Source organism: Lolium perenne, chromosome 5 (assembly GCF_019359855.2).
Source record: "Lolium perenne isolate Kyuss_39 chromosome 5, Kyuss_2.0, whole genome shotgun sequence".
NCBI lineage: Eukaryota > Viridiplantae > Streptophyta > Magnoliopsida > Poales > Poaceae > Lolium > Lolium perenne.
Window position 1 is genome coordinate 168218255 of NC_067248.2, and position 17133 is coordinate 168235387.

General features: G+C 40.1%; 1 protein-coding gene across 1 annotated transcript in view; it reads left to right on the forward strand.

The window, feature by feature from the left end:
- LOC139831652 (uncharacterized) overlaps positions 1-17133 on the forward strand; it is a 35409-nt gene that overhangs the window by 5970 nt on the left and 12306 nt on the right. Inside the window, exons 6-7 of the mRNA XM_071820968.1 lie at positions 930-1118; positions 1170-1242. Coding sequence (XP_071677069.1) covers positions 930-1118; positions 1170-1242 — 262 coding nt within the window. The remainder of the gene's footprint in view (positions 1-929; positions 1119-1169; positions 1243-17133) is intronic.

A 17133-nucleotide genomic window follows, 5' to 3' on the forward strand; every position in this document is an offset into this window, starting at 1 on the left:
GTTAGCCAGTACGAGATCGACTGGCTTTACCGGTCCAGGAGGATTTCGGAATGAGTATCCTGCCGGCTCCCTGGCGACGAGATTGAGCCGGTGGTTCAACCCGGCGAACGCGTTGTCTTTCTCGCTCACTTCGAGCGCGGCTTCGGCCTTCCCGTCTCTGATTTCTTCCGGACTTTCCTCAATTTTTACCAACTCCAACCTCACCATCTTCCCGGCAACGCCATTTTCTACCTCTCTTGCTATGCCACCTTTATGGAGGCTTACATCGGCATTCGTCCCACTCGCGAGACGTTTGCCCGTTTCTTTGCTCTTCGGATCAATTCCGTTCAGGGCAAGGAAATCCCTAAACCCAAACCTCCCATACAATGCGGGTCTTGCATCATCGGCTCCCGCCAAGGGAGCCCTTTTTTCAAGTTTTCCGGTCTCGAGTCATGCCGGTTATGGCAAGGGACCTTCTTCTACGTGAATAACAACGGCGCCGCAGATCTCATCGATTTGCCGCCTTTTAATCCGGCGCCGCCCACGAGGGCCAACTGGAGCTACAATCCGAAGGAATCTCATATAGAGACCAACCGGGTTATACGCTTCATGAAGCAGCTGATGAAGGATACCGACATCTGCTCCGACGATATCATCCGCACGTTTATCTCGCGTCGGGTGCTTCCTCTCAAGCGCCGCATGCATAAGATGAGCGAGATGTACGGTCCCGGTGATCCTACCAAGATCACCGGAATTCCTCTCAGCAAAAAGGACATTGTCCTCAAGGCTAGGCAGATCTACCAGACTGCCATGCCGGAAGATTGGGAATGGAGCCTCCGGCCTCTTAGTTCCACTAACCCTCCGACCCAAGAAGTAAGAAATTACGCAACTCGGGTCGGTTTACCGGCAACTTTTATATTGTGACTAACCCTTTTTTATTTTGCTTTCAGGCCAAGGACCGCTTCCCCCGCATTGACTCAGACCGGCGAGGCCCCTGCCGGAAGCGTGCCCTGAACAAGTTCGACCCGGACCCCTTCATCCGTTGGCAGGATCTGAAGATGGGCCGGACTCCAGCCTCGCGCCTGGGCAAGTCTCCACCGGAACCATCCGGTTCGTCCGACGACCTGACCTTGCTTGAGGTAGCTCTTCTTTTTGATCTCTCATATTGTTCTGTTATTGTTTCTCTGTAGATGTTCCCTCAGCCAACGTCAACCCATAGGTCCACGAGCACGTTCCTCCCCTGCAGGCCGAGGCAGACCACGAGTTTGTGGAGAAACTCATGGCCCAGGGCAAAAAGAACAAGGCTCCGGCCTCTGACGCCGGTTCGAGCCAGGGCCCTGCATCCAAGCGCTTCCGGACTGAACCCTTTGCGGGGAAGGTCACAGGCGTGAGGCGGTACAAGAGCAAGCAGATGCCGACCTCTTCCGGGTAAGGCCCTGTCTTTCTGTTTGTTTTGTTTTTACCAAGCTTTTTTCCGGTTGCTTTTTTCCAACCCTTTCTTTTTCTCTCTCTCAGCGCCGCGCTCAAGCTCGGCCCCAGGCCTGAGGGCTCTGCCGGATCCGCAAGGACCTCAACTCCTCCTCCTCACTCAAGCCCGGCACCATCTGGTGCCGGCACCATCTCTGCCTCCCCCCTGGGAGGCACTACAAGTTCGGGGCGCGCGGCCCCTACACCGCCCGATTACCGCGCGGAGGAGGACCTTGTCTCCCCTCCCCAGACCCAAGATATCGGCGCCAGCAACATCGGCGCCAGAGAAGAAGCTGCCGGGCGGGCGGAACCTCTGGTTCCTCCCGTCCTAGAAAAGAAGAAAAAGAAGAAGACCAAGATGTCTTCCCCCTCCAGAGCCGTGCCGGAAACCTCCGCGCCGGCAAGCTCCAACCCGGGTGACGCGCCTGACGCTCCCCCTTCTCCCAGGACTACGCCAACGACACCACCGGAAGCTCCTCACGCCGAGCCAGCCGGTGCCACTTCAACGGCGCCGCAGCCCAAGACCTTGACGCTCGTCAAGGGGAAGGAAACGGCCCCTAGCGCCTCCTCTGGCGGCCAGCAGCCCTTGTGTAATATCCCAGGTTTAGAGGCAATAAAATGAGAGAACACCAAAGTGTGCATTGCATTCATGCATAGAAAATCCGGGGAATTTTCGCGCTTCAAATAAAACTTACCACAGTAACTGAAGTTTCACTTGACTTGCTGGAATTGAAGTAGATCATCAAGTCAAGCGCTATAAACTTCACTGTGATCTTTGCTAAACCCTTATTTTGGGTAGACATAATTTGATCCATAGGTTGGATCAAAAAGGAACCAGAACTATTACACAACACTTAAAAGTTAGCAACTACCTTAGTGTGTAATTTAATTTACTTATAAATAAGGTAAACCACAGGGTCTAAAGTGCATAAAAGCCACACATTCTTATTTAAATCATAACTTATTAAGTATATGGAATATCATAAAACTAAATCCATTTACATTACGAATTATAGTTCAAACTATTTGAATAAAATTAACTATGAGTACTTTGAAACTCATATGACCATGCCTTGGTGAAATCAAACAACAACTATCCAAATTTGAGGAATAACCTTCAACTTTCACCTTTTCACCAATATTATAATATAAATCCAATCAAATATAATATAGTGACTCATCAACAATAATAAAACCATCCACAAGATATTTAGTAGCAAATGCCACTTGGCTATCCAAAAATAAATCATATGAGGGGATAAGGATCATGCCACATGAGATGAAAATATCTACATGACTTGCTTTCCAAGCTTTGCCACCTCATGCTCAAAGGATTGCTATGGATGAGGACATGACAACCAAGCACCTTATTCACCAAACCAAAACAAGAGTCACCATCTATGTGTCATGATACTAGAGCTTGCCCAAGCCTATAAATAGAGCCACACCCTTCATCCATTTGCTCACCTTGTAGCATGATACAAGGAAGAAAACACATAGAGCCACTCCATGTGAATTAGTTAGGATCTAGATGAACAAGCTAGGAGGTGGAGGCATACCACAAGATGCAGGTTTATCGATTTCCTGAAGAACAAGCTACAGAATATTGCAAGGTAGAATCCCTAGGCAAACCATATCTTTAGAGGATCATATCATCATATCTTGAGTAGGACCTTAGGCTATCCCAAGACATTGAGAAGTGAGAGAAGTTATAATACTAACCATAGCAATGTTCATACAAGAATATTAGAGAAGTATTAATCCTAGTTGAGTATCACATTGGTGATCATAACTAAAACCCTAAGCCATATTTGAATTCCAATCCAAGCATCACTTTGGATCATAAGTAGAACCCTGCCATGCCTCATGCCTATTTAATACTTCAATTAGTGAAGCATCACCAAAACCCTAAACCTTTCACCTAGGAATTACTTCACATAAAATATCGAACTCTACCTTTCCATCCTAGTAGACCAAATGAAGTAGTGTTATATAAATTAAACCATCATTAGCAAATGCATTGCTGATTATAAACATAGGATCCATCTTAATTAGTTCAAGCTAAAGTTTACTACAACCAGATTAGTGATTATAGAATTTTCTTAGCCATCTTCTTAAAACCATAGGAATAATTCTTCACATACAATCATAACACAATTCCAACCTCATTACCAATAATATGAAACTCTAGCCATAATTAAATTATATGTGAGTAATCACTATGAATAAGCACTAGCACAATAGAATATGTTCACCTTCACATGTTCTCAATTTCAAATTCTTTAAAACAGAATTGATTCCTAAATTTAAAAGGCAATTGAGATGAACCCTAAATCTATAACTATTTTAAATTTTGAGTGGTGTCTCATGAGAACATAAAATTAATCAATTATAAAATGGTTGTTTAAAAACAAAACAATACAGTGAGAAACATTATCAAATTGTTTTGATATTCAAATAATTTAGAACCTGCAAAAGAATCCAGAAATCAATTTGAATTCAAATAGCAAATTCAAATCAGAATATAAAAACAGAAAATAGAAAAGAAAATAGAAAACAGAGAGAGGGGGGGCTTACCAGGCTTACCTCTTCGTCGCAGCCCAGCACCGCACCCGCCGAAGCAGGCCAACGCAGCCCAGACGCGGCCCAGCCCAAAGCCACATACCGATTCGATTGCTTTAAAATTCGTGCGAGAGGAAAAACGACGTCGTCGTCGTCTCCGAGCTCGACAGCGCGGAGGCGCCAGTAGACGTTGTCCCCGACGAGGATAAGAACGCCGCCGGACGCTGCAGGCATACCCAAAGCTCTACCTAAATGATTCGCGTCCGAGCTTATCCTGGAGGAAAAGATCTTCGTCAATAGGAACCCTCCAGACACCGCCACCTCTCCGATCATGGCCGTCGCCGTGTCGAGGCCTCGAAGCCTCTCTTGACCTATAAATTGGTGGAGAGCATCATCGTGTAGTCCTTGTTCTTCTCCACCCTCTCAATCCTTATCTCGAACCCTCTATCTCTCACTAGAACCACCGCCATGGCCAGCCAGTTCTCCGGCTAGCCGTCGATAGAAGCCACCCCGGAGTCCACCGTTAGGTCGAGGAGATGCGCCGTGTCTCAGGGAGCATCCTCGTGGAAGGAATCGAGGAGAGGGGGTCTCAGCTGTCGCCAATCGACCGTTCCCTTTCATCGGCATTCCGCAGAAAATTGAAGATTGTCGTCATCCTCGCCTCCGGCAGACTCCGTCGAGCATCTTGGAAGCATCAAGGTGAGCAGGCGCGTCGAATGAGCTATCCCTTGCTTCCTAAAGTGCATCCTAGCGTTAGTTCAATAGTTGGCCGGACTGCGCCGCCGCAGATGAGTTCGCCGGAGCAACTCCGGTGACCTCCAGGTGGTGGCGTTGACACTATCCTGCTCAGAATCAAGTCGCGGTTCGAACGCAACCATCCGCGCATCTCGGGGGAGCCACTGTAGAGGCGGCGCCGTCGTCCCGCAGTCGCCGGCGTCTTGCCGTCGTCGTTGCCAACGTGGCAGTAGGGTCCCACATACGTGTTGACTGGTCGTTGCCAACGTGGCAACTGACCGAGTCAACGGTCCCACCTGTCTGTGACTAGGGGTAGAAATGAACGGGTATGTTTAGTATTTCGTTTAAATTTCAAATTCCAGAATAATACAGAAACTTTGCGAAATTCTAGAAAATTCATTTCAACTCAGAAAAATATAAATAATATATCAAAATGCTCACAAAAATAAACTCTATTCAAATAAAATATAAAATAAAAATGTGTGTAAAAATAAAAAATTCACTTATTTTTAACTTTGTTAATTATGCCTTTTCAATTGTTTTGAATCCAATTTGAATTCAATAATTAGTGAAGTTTAAAAATTAAATATTAGATATTCAGTAACTAAATAAAATATTAAGATTAGTTTTCTTTATCATATTTTCATTAACTTAATTATTAGTGGTAATTCATAAACCCTAATTTGAAAATTCTAATTTACTACTTTCTTAAATAATAATAAGTCAAGAAAATATTAAAAGCCAATATTAATTTAGTAACTTAAATATTGTGAACTTAAATAATTTTAATTTGCAAGTTATTACTTTTAAAACCTAGTAATAATTGTTAAACCCTTATTTCTGAATTAAACCTAATTAGGAGTTACTCTAATTATTAATTCTTGTGAAAATTAATAAAATGCTAAAACCATTATTAATTTTGTTGTAAAGTAATTACATACCACACCTATATTGCCAATCATCATTTTAGGATTTATACCATAATTTAGAAACCCTAGTTTCAATTTGAGTAAGACCTTGATCCCATTAGTTCATGTGATCATTCCACCTTAGAAGCAACTCTAAAACCCTAGTTATGTGTCACATGTGATCATGTGAGATTTAATTGACATATAGAACCCTAATAAGCAACAATTGAATGCATGCTTATGATCCACTAGCATAAAACCAAGTCACACGAGATTATCATTTCATGTTCCTATTCTTAGTTAAAACCTATATGATTCACTAGTATCACCTAGGTATAAACCCTAGCTTGTTACCACATGTTAGTACCATTTATCATCAATCCTAGGTACCATACCATTAGGATTAACCTCAACCATCAAACCCTAGTTAAACCATGATGAGAAACCCTAATACCAATCTTGTGTAGTAATGCACATCACATGCTCCTATTCCAACTCAACCCTACTTAGGAAATGATAAACCACTTAGCTGGGCAACCATTAGAAATTACTTAGTTAAGTAGTTGTGAAACCATAGTAAACCCTAATAGCTAATTTATAAACCATCTTAAACAACCATCCTTTGATATGATGCTTAGAAGAAACCATAGCAATAAAACTACCAATACTTGCTATATAGAAACCCATTCCAAGTTAAGAACCAACTAGTTCCTATTAGTGGAACTAAATGAATTCAATAGTAAACCCTAGAAAGCCATAGCTCCTATATATGTATAATTCATATTCTTATTTAACCTGTTCTTCAAAAGTTATTCTTTTGAAGTACAAATGTCAATCAAACCTTAGAAGCCTTAATCCTTCTTTGAAATACTAAATGTTTCTTAAACAACATGTTCTTCAAAAGTTATTCTTTTGAAGTATAGTATAAGTAATCATCAACCACGTCCTGTAGAACTAAAAATTGACAACTGTTCTTCACATATTATTCCACTACTATTTCTTATGTGTATGATTGTTATGATGTCTTATATCATTTGATTATGATGCTAATATAACCAAACCCTAATAAGAACCTTGTTTGAGAACCATTCTAAAAGTGCAACAAACCCTAAATAAATCTTTACAACTCATCAATCTTAAATCATCGAGATTAGGTTACGCTCGGGACGATTGCATCTCATACTATGCATTATAGCATCTTTGCCAGTTCTTTAAACATTGTCCTTACCGGACGATGATGGTATTTCAGAATTTGGAGTTATCACGTATCTAAGCTTTTGCCTGCATAATCTTGCAGTCAAGAAAGACAAGTTCATCGCTTGCTCATGTCATTTGATTATTTTTATCAAACTATATGCAAAGTACTATACTTATCACTCATGCATTGAAAAGCAAAATATTATTTTCCAATTATGAATATGACTATGTGGTGGGCAATGGGACCATGGTATGTGTTGATATGGTGGAGGTTCCATTGCAATGGGTTATATCACCCTAGGATTAATTACCAATGCCGTCCAGTGATTCTAGCGCCGTACATATCGCGTTGACCATAAGATCTATAATGGCTCTGGGGAAGCCAGCCGTATCTTTTCCCTTCTGCACGCCAACGGATCAGAGAGCTGGTGGGGTGTTGGAGGCACTGCCGCAATAGGTTGGGAAATCCTTTTAAATCCCCATCCATTAGTGATGATAAGCTCTACGATCTATGAGGGATTGTCCGGAGTACACCATGAGTAAAGCCGTATTATCGGGGAAGTCTTTGGAGGTGTAGGGTCGGACAAAAGGGTGGGTTTGCAGTCGCGGAGAAGGCGGTGTGGGCTTGGATCTTACACCTGGCCTCACACCAAAGGAAGTGTGGACGAGCATGCTACTCGGTTGGCAACAAGGATAAGTTCTCTTATGGGAAAAGGAACGCACCTCTGCAGAGGATACTGAATTGTGACTGTCACTCCCTGTTCCGGGAAGGGAACTGCGAACGCGGCAGGAAAGGAACTCCACGAAGTTCTGGTCAACCTGTGAAGACTGACGGGCATAGTTTTCAGAATAAAATAAACCTTTTGAAGAAATGTTTACAAAAACTTGCATTGGCCTATGACTTTCTGGTCTGTGGCTGTAGCTAGTGCATGATACACCTATTTCCTAATATGAACTTGTTGAGTACGCTCGTACTCATCCCACTCTTAAATCCCCTGCTTAGCTATGGAGGCACCGAAGAAGAAACTACCGTGGAACTCGAAGACAAAGGAGTCAACTACAACAAAACGAAGAAGCCAATCAAAGAAGTCAATGGAGTCAATTTCTGCATCAGCTAGAGTGGAAACTTAGACTATTAATAGAAGGGAACATTTCCCTAATCCTAGCACCTAAGTAGCTAGATGTCTATAGCAAGCCTAGTAGTTCTTTAGCTAGATTTAGCAATAAATTAGACTACGAGTCGTTCTTCTGGAGCTTTATTTGAACTTTTACCTCAATGTAAAGTAGGAGGCTATGTTGATCTTATGTAAACAGTTCGTGTGTACTTCTATAGACATACCTTGGACTCGCATATGTTTCTGTTGTACCACTCTGAGGGATGTAATATGAGTGGACGGTGTTTCACTTGTGTTATGTCAACGACTTGTGTACTACACCATGCAGTGGTACGCTGGGTCATCACAGCTGGTATCAGAGCAAATGCTTTGACCTTAGGATTAAAACCCTTTAAAGGAGACCTATAGGTTTGGTAGTGTCTATAGGAAGTTGTCTTAGCCAAACCAACTATTCTTTTGACTTGAGATGGGTATTCACTTGAGAATAATCCTGACACACTTGAGTCAATATTTCTTATCTATTTTCTTAAGTGAAGTTAGTTAGTTATCTTGCTTCATTCCAAATAATTAGAACACCATTGAAGCTTAAGATAATTGGGTGGTAGTAGACCACAGTTGGTATACAACACATGGTAGTCCAAAGAGAGGATACAACCATAAGGAAGATATCCTATTGGAAGATGTATACCAAGTCATGTTATAGTTAAGTAAGAGTCATTTAAAATGTCAAATGACGAATGTTAAGTAATGTAGATAAGTAATATGATGTAGTATATACCTATGATGAGTCAATCATAGGAGGTAAGGAAGAGTGATAGGAGTCATATAAGTCTACTTTTCATGGTAGAGTTGGTAATCATATATGATTCACTTGAGAATCAAGATGTGATGGAGTAGAACATCATAAGTATGATAACAGAAGTATGATAAGGAGTAGGATTTAAGGAATAGTTCGAAAGCTTAGGCCTTAAAATCCTAATAACTGTACCAAGTATGTGGGAACCATAGTACTTAATTTAAAGAAGGCTTATTCAGAGCATATCACATAGAGAAATCCTAGAGTTATAGGTGGTATATTCTAAACAGTCATGTGATTAGAGTAAACATGTTAGAACTAATTGTATTATAGGAAGTAGTCCTCAATAGCACATATATATGGTATACTATTCTGTTAGTACTTCCAAAGAAAACTAGGTTAACTCCAACTATCCCAGGCCATTTTGTTTCAAGTTTGTCTTATTGCAAATGTGCAATTTAGATAAATGTTGAGACCACTAGTAGAAATTCACGTATTGTGCTAAGTATCACATCTTAAACCTATCTTATGTGGTGTTATATATTACACATTTGATCCTGATGTTTAGGGATGTCTTACCCAACTATTGTATTCAGGCATATAAGGATGTGTATTATAAACACAAAGCTGAATCTTCTTGGATTTTATTGAATTTTCATTGATTGACTAGATCCATACATGAAGTTTGACTTTGATATGCAAATGCATGTTGCAATATCAAGCTCTTACTTGATGTTATAGGTCTAGAGGGTAAAGGTATTCGTGTGAGGAAGTGACGAGTTCTGAAGATTTTAAAGTCAAGATGAAGGTTCACTAGATGAAGGAAGTCAAATTGTGGGGAGCAACCACAATACTCTAAAGGAAAGACCAATCAAACTCACTTTTATCCTTAATCAAGGAGTACTTCAACATGGAAGTATCATGGAAGTGAGAAAAATAGTGAATATGGAGGAGTAGAAGTAGAGCCATATTCATGCTGGAAAAAGGGAATGCAAGTGAAGACGCTTACAATACTATTTTCATAGTGTCAACAAGTGGTTATTTTGCAAAACAAACCCTAGAAGAAGGAAAATAGACAAGTGAAGTCGCAACTTGTATCATCAGACCACAGCTGATATAGGATAGTCATGAAAAGAAAGTATGTGAAGTGAGGTATATCTTAACTAAAACTATAAAAGTAGCCACAACTGGTAGGTAGAAGTTGACTAGAACCATAACATAGCCACAGCTGGTATCCAATAAGCCACATCTGGTACTAGGTAATCTGCAGCTGGTACCAGATAGCCACAGCCTGAACATTTCTTTACCTAAAAGAAAAGGGGATTCCGCAGCTAGTATTTCACAGCTGGTATTCCATAGCTAATAAATATTTAGTCGGAGGATTCGCATCGGATATTCACAACTGTGTGGATACACCGCAAAGAATTTTTCGTGAGACTTTAGAAAGGTACAAAATATGAACCAGACTTAAACCAACTACCTAACCTTGGAGTTTAATGATTAGAAGAAAGGAAGTTTGAAGATCATTAGTAAATTCCAAGGGGGAGAGGAAGGTTGAATGAGAAGTATTAAGATATAATATTTGGAGTATGATGGACCAGGAAGAAGGTCTGAACTGAGAGGAAGTCCGATCTTATTTTGATAAGGTTGTTGGGAACTACCCCTATAAAAGTACTCTCAGGAGGTTGTCAGACCAGAAGCCAAGGTTCATATCTCGAGGAAGTAAGGGTTAGACCTTAACTTGAGTGGGTAATTGTAATTACTCGAAACCAAGAGAACTTAAGTAAGTCTTCGATAATGAAGTTGGAGGAAGAAGATATCGGAGAACAATAAGAAGATACTATACGAAGGAGTTTGACCAGACCAAAACTAATGATTATTAGAAAGATTCCTTTCATGGAACCTAAAGAAACCAAAAGAAAGATAACTAGTATAAACTAGAAGCCATGATGGGATGGACTAAATGAGTCTAATCCATTCGTATGACTAAACAACCAGGACCATGCCTATTGTAAACACCTTACGAAGTACAATTACTTTCGTTATGGTAGTAAGGGAAAACAATACCCTGCTTTAAATGAATCCTTTAGAATCGAGGTTTGAACATCGCAGCTGGTACACCATAGTGCCATATTACATCGCAGCTGGATTACCGCAGCTGGTAGAACCAAGTTTTGAGTACCCAAATAGGAAGATGTCACCACAACCATTAGTAAAGTCCATTAACACCATAAGATGTCTTAATCCAAGAATCTTTGGATAGTAAGCCTAGAAGCTTAGAGTGTTGGAAGAAATCATAGAATTGAAGAAAGTATCAGTGCCAGACATCAGAAGATTCATGAAGGATCTGGACAAGGGATATATTCAATTATATCTAATGAGATCACCATGGAGTTGAAGGATGGTGATCTGTTCAAGACATTTCAACATTCCGAAACATGAGAGCGTTCGAACTTCGGGACGAAGTTCAGTTTAAGGGGGAGAGGCTGTAATATCCCAGGTTTAGAGGCAATAAAATGAGAGAACACCAAAGTGTGCATTGCATTCATGCATAGAAAATCCGGGGAATTTTCGCGCTTCAAATAAAACTTACCACAGTAACTGAAGTTTCACTTGACTTGCTGGAATTGAAGTAGATCATCAAGTCAAGCGCTATAAACTTCACTGTGATCTTTGCTAAACCCTTATTTTGGGTAGACATAATTTGATCCATAGGTTGGATCAAAAAGGAACCAGAACTATTACACAACACTTAAAAGTTAGCAACTACCTTAGTGTGTAATTTAATTCACTTATAAATAAGGTAAACCACAGGGTCTAAAGTGCATAAAAGCCACACATTCTTATTTAAATCATAACTTATTAAGTATATGGAATATCATAAAACTAAATCCATTTACATTACGAATTATAGTTCAAACTATTTGAATAAAATTAACTATGAGTACTTTGAAACTCATATGACCATGCCTTGGTGAAATCAAACAACAACTATCCAAATTTGAGGAATAACCTTCAACTTTCACCTTTTCACCAATATTATAATATAAATCCAATCAAATATAATATAGTGACTCATCAACAATAATAAAACCATCCACAAGATATTTAGTAGCAAATGCCACTTGGCTATCCAAAAATAAATCATATGAGGGGATAAGGATCATGCCACATGAGATGAAAATATCTACATGACTTGCTTTCCAAGCTTTGCCACCTCATGCTCAAAGGATTGCTATGGATGAGGACATGACAACCAAGCACCTTATTCACCAAACCAAAACAAGAGTCACCATCTATGTGTCATGATACTAGAGCTTGCCCAAGCCTATAAATAGAGCCACACCCTTCATCCATTTGCTCACCTTGTAGCATGATACAAGGAAGAAAACACATAGAGCCACTCCATGTGAATTAGTTAGGATCTAGATGAACAAGCTAGGAGGTGGAGGCATACCACAAGATGCAGGTTTATCAGATTTCCTGAAGAACAAGCTACAGAATATTGCAAGGTAGAATCCCTAGGCAAACCATATCTTTAGAGGATCATATCATCATATCTTGAGTAGGACCTTAGGCTATCCCAAGACATTGAGAAGTGAGAGAAGTTATAATACTAACCATAGCAATGTTCATACAAGAATATTAGAGAAGTATTAATCCTAGTTGAGTATCACATTGGTGATCATAACTAAAACCCTAAGCCATATTTGAATTCCAATCCAAGCATCACTTTGGATCATAAGTAGAACCCTGCCATGCCTCATGCCTATTTAATACTTCAATTAGTGAAGCATCACCAAAACCCTAAACCTTTCACCTAGGAATTACTTCACATAAAATATCGAACTCTACCTTTCCATCCTAGTAGACCAAATGAAGTAGTGTTATATAAATTAAACCATCATTAGCAAATGCATTGCTGATTATAAACATAGGATCCATCTTAATTAGTTCAAGCTAAAGTTTACTACAACCAGATTAGTGATTATAGAATTTTCTTAGCCATCTTCTTAAAACCATAGGAATAATTCTTCACATACAATCATAACACAATTCCAACCTCATTACCAATAATATGAAACTCTAGCCATAATTAAATTATATGTGAGTAATCACTATGAATAAGCACTAGCACAATAGAATATGTTCACCTTCACATGTTCTCAATTTCAAATTCTTTAAAACAGAATTGATTCCTAAATTTAAAAGGCAATTGAGATGAACCCTAAATCTATAACTATTTTAAATTTTGAGTGGTGTCTCATGAGAACATAAAATTAATCAATTATAAAATGGTTGTTTAAAAACAAAACAATACAGTGAGAAACATTATCAAATTGTTTTGATATTCAAATAATTTAGAACCTGCAAAAGAATCCAGAAATCAATTTGAATTCAAATAGCAAATTCAAATCAGAATATAAAAACAGAAAATAGAAAAGAAAATAGAAAACAGAGAGAGGGGGGGCTTACCAGGCTTACCTCTTCGTCGCAGCCCAGCACCGCACCCGCCGAAGCAGGCCAACGCAGCCCAGACGCGGCCCAGCCCAAAGCCACATACCGATTCGATTGCTTTAAAATTCGTGCGAGAGGAAAAACGACGTCGTCGTCGTCTCCGAGCTCGACAGCGCGGAGGCGCCAGTAGACGTTGTCCCCGACGAGGATAAGAACGCCGCCGGACGCTGCAGGCATACCCAAAGCTCTACCTAAATGATTCGCATCCGAGCTTATCCTGGAGGAAAAGATCTTCGTCAATAGGAACCCTCCAGACACCGCCACCTCTCTGATCATGGCCGTCGCCGTGTCGAGACCTCGAAGCCTCTCTTGACCTATAAATTGGTGGAGAGCATCATCGTGTAGTCCTTGTTCTTCTCCACCCTCTCAATCCTTATCTCGAACCCTCTATCTCTCACTAGAACCACCGCCATGGCCGGCCAGTTCTCCGGCTAGCCGTCGATAGAAGCCACCCCGGAGTCCACCGTTAGGTCGAGGAGATGCGCCGTGTCTCAGGGAGCATCCTCGTGGAAGGAATCGAGGAGAGGGGGTCTCAGCTGTCGCCAATCGACCGTTCCCTTTCATCGGCATTCCGCAGAAAATTGAAGATTGTCATCATCCTCGCCTCCGGCAGACTCCGTCGAGCATCTTGGAAGCATCAAGGTGAGCAGGCGCGTCGAATGAGCTATCCCTTGCTTCCTAAAGTGCATCCTAGCGTTAGTTCAATAGTTGGCCGGACTGCGCCGCCGCAGATGAGTTCGCCGGAGCAACTCCGGTGACCTCCAGGTGGTGGCGTTGACACTATCCTGCTCAGAATCAAGTCGCGGTTCGAACGCAACCATCCGCGCATCTCGGGGGGCCCTGTAGAGGCGGCGCCGTCGTCCACTGGTCGCCGGCGTCTTGCCGTCGTCGTTGCCAACGTGGCAGTAGGGTCCCACATACGTGTTGACTGGTCGTTGCCAACGTGGCAACTGACCGAGTCAATGGTCCCACCTGTCTGTGACTAGGGGTAGAAATGAACGGGTATGTTTAGTATTTCGTTTAAATTTCAAATTCCAGAATAATACAGAAACTTTGCGAAATTCTAGAAAATTCATTTCAACTCAGAAAAATATAAATAATATATCAAAATGCTCACAAAAATAAACTCTATTCAAATAAAATATAAAATAAAAATGTGTGTAAAAATAAAAAATTCACTTATTTTTAACTTTGTTAATTATGCCTTTTCAATTGTTTTGAATCCAATTTGAATTCAATAATTAGTGAAGTTTAAAAATTAAATATTAGATATTCAGTAACTAAATAAAATATTAAGATTAGTTTTCTTTATCATATTTTCATCAACTTAATTATTAGTGGTAATTCATAAACCCTAATTTGAAAATTCTAATTTACTACTTTCTTAAATAATAATAAGTCAAGAAAATATTAAAAGCCAATATTAATTTAGTAACTTAAATATTGTGAACTTAAATAATTTTAATTTGCAAGTTATTACTTTTAAAACCTAGTAATAATTGTTAAACCCTTATTTCTGAATTAAACCTAATTAGGAGTTACTCTAATTATTAATTCTTGTGAAAATTAATAAAATGCTAAAACCATTATTAATTTTGTTGTAAAGTAATTACATACCACACCTATATTGCCAATCATCATTTTAGGATTTGTACCATAATTTAGAAACCCTAGTTTCAATTTGAGTAAGACCTTGATCCCATTAGTTCATGTGATCATTCCACCTTAGAAGCAACTCTAAAACCCTAGTTATGTGTCACATGTGATCATGTGAGATTTAATTGACATATAGAACCCTAATAAGCAACAATTGAATGCATGCTTATGATCCACTAGCATAAAACCAAGTCACACGAGATTATCATTTCATGTTCCTATTCTTAGTTAAAACCTATATGATTCACTAGTATCACCTAGGTATAAACCCTAGCTTGTTACCACATGTTAGTACCATTTATCATCAATCCTAGGTACCATACCATTAGGATTAACCTCAACCATCAAACCCTAGTTAAACCATGATGAGAAACCCTAATACCAATCTTGTGTAGTAATGCACATCACATGCTCCTATTCCAACTCAACCCTACTTAGGAAATGATAAGCCACTTAGCTGGGCAACCATTAGAAATTACTTAGTTAAGTAGTTGTGAAACCATAGTAAACCCTAATAGCTAATTTATAAACCATCTTAAACAACCATCCTTTGATATGATGCTTAGAAGAAACCATAGCAATAAAACTACCAATACTTGCTATATAGAAACCCATTCCAAGTTAAGAACCAACTAGTTCCTATTAGTGGAACTAAATGAATTCAATAGTAAACCCTAGAAAGCCATAGCTCCTATATATGTATAATTCATATTCTTATTTAACCTGTTCTTCAAAAGTTATTCTTTTGAAGTACAAATGTCAATCAAACCTTAGAAGCCTTAATCCTTCTTTGAAATACTAAATGTTTCTTAAACAACATGTTCTTCAAAAGTTATTCTTTTGAAGTATAGTATAAGTAATCATCAACCACGTCCTGTAGAACTAAAAATTGACAACTGTTCTTCACATATTATTCCACTACTATTTCTTATGTGTATGATTGTTATGATGTCTTATATCATTTGATTATGATGCTAATATAACCAAACCCTAATAAGAACCTTGTTTGAGAACCATTCTAAAAGTGCAACAAACCCTAAATAAATCTTTACAACTCATCAATCTTAAATCATCGAGATTAGGTTACGCTCGGGACGATTGCATCTCATACTATGCATTATAGCATCTTTGCCAGTTCTTTAAACATTGTCCTTACCGGACGATGATGGTATTTCAGAATTTGGAGTTATCACGTATCGAAGCTTTTGCCTGCATAATCTTGCAGTCAAGAAAGGCAAGTTCATCGCTTGCTCATGTCATTTGATTATTTTTATCAAACTATATGCAAAGTACTATACTTATCACTCATGCATTGAAAAGCAAAATATTATTTTCCAATTATGAATATGACTATGTGGTGGGCAATGGGACCATGGTATGTGTTGATATGGTGGAGGTTCCATTGCAATGGGTTATATCACCCTAGGATTAATTACCAATGCCGTCCAGTGATTCTAGCGCCGTACATATCGCGTTGACCATAAGATCTATAATGGCTCTGGGGAAGCCAGCCGTATCTTTTCCCTTCTGCACGCCAACGGATCGGAGAGCTGGTGGGGTGTTGGAGGCACTGCCGCAATAGGTTGGGAAATCCTTTTAAATCCCCATCCATTAGTGATGATAAGCTCTACGATCTATGAGGGATTGTCCAGGAGTACACCATGAGTAAAGCCGTATTATCGGGGAAGTCTTTGGAGGTGTAGGGTCGGACAAAAGGGTGGGTTTGCAGTCGCGGAGAAGGCGGTGTGGGCTTGGATCTTACACCTGGCCTCACACCAAAGGAAGTGTGGACGAGCATGCTACTCGGTTGGCAACAAGGATAAGTTCTCTTATGGGAAAAGTAATGCACCTCTGCAGAGGATGCGAATTATTATTTGTCACTCCTGTTCGGAAGGGAGCTATGACGCGGCAGAAAGGAACTCCACGAAGTTCTGGTCAACCCGTGAAGACCGACGGGCATAGTTTTCAGAATAAAATAAACCTTTTGAAGAAATGTTTACAAAAACTTGCATTGGCCTATGACTTTCTGGTCTGTGGCTGTAGCTAGTGCATGATACACCTATTTCCTAATATGAACTTGTTGAGTACGCTCGTACTCATCCCACTCTTAAATCCCCTGCTTAGCTATGGAGGCACCGAAGGAGAAACTACCGTGGAACTCGAAGACAAAGGAGTCAACTACAACAAAACGAAGAAGCCA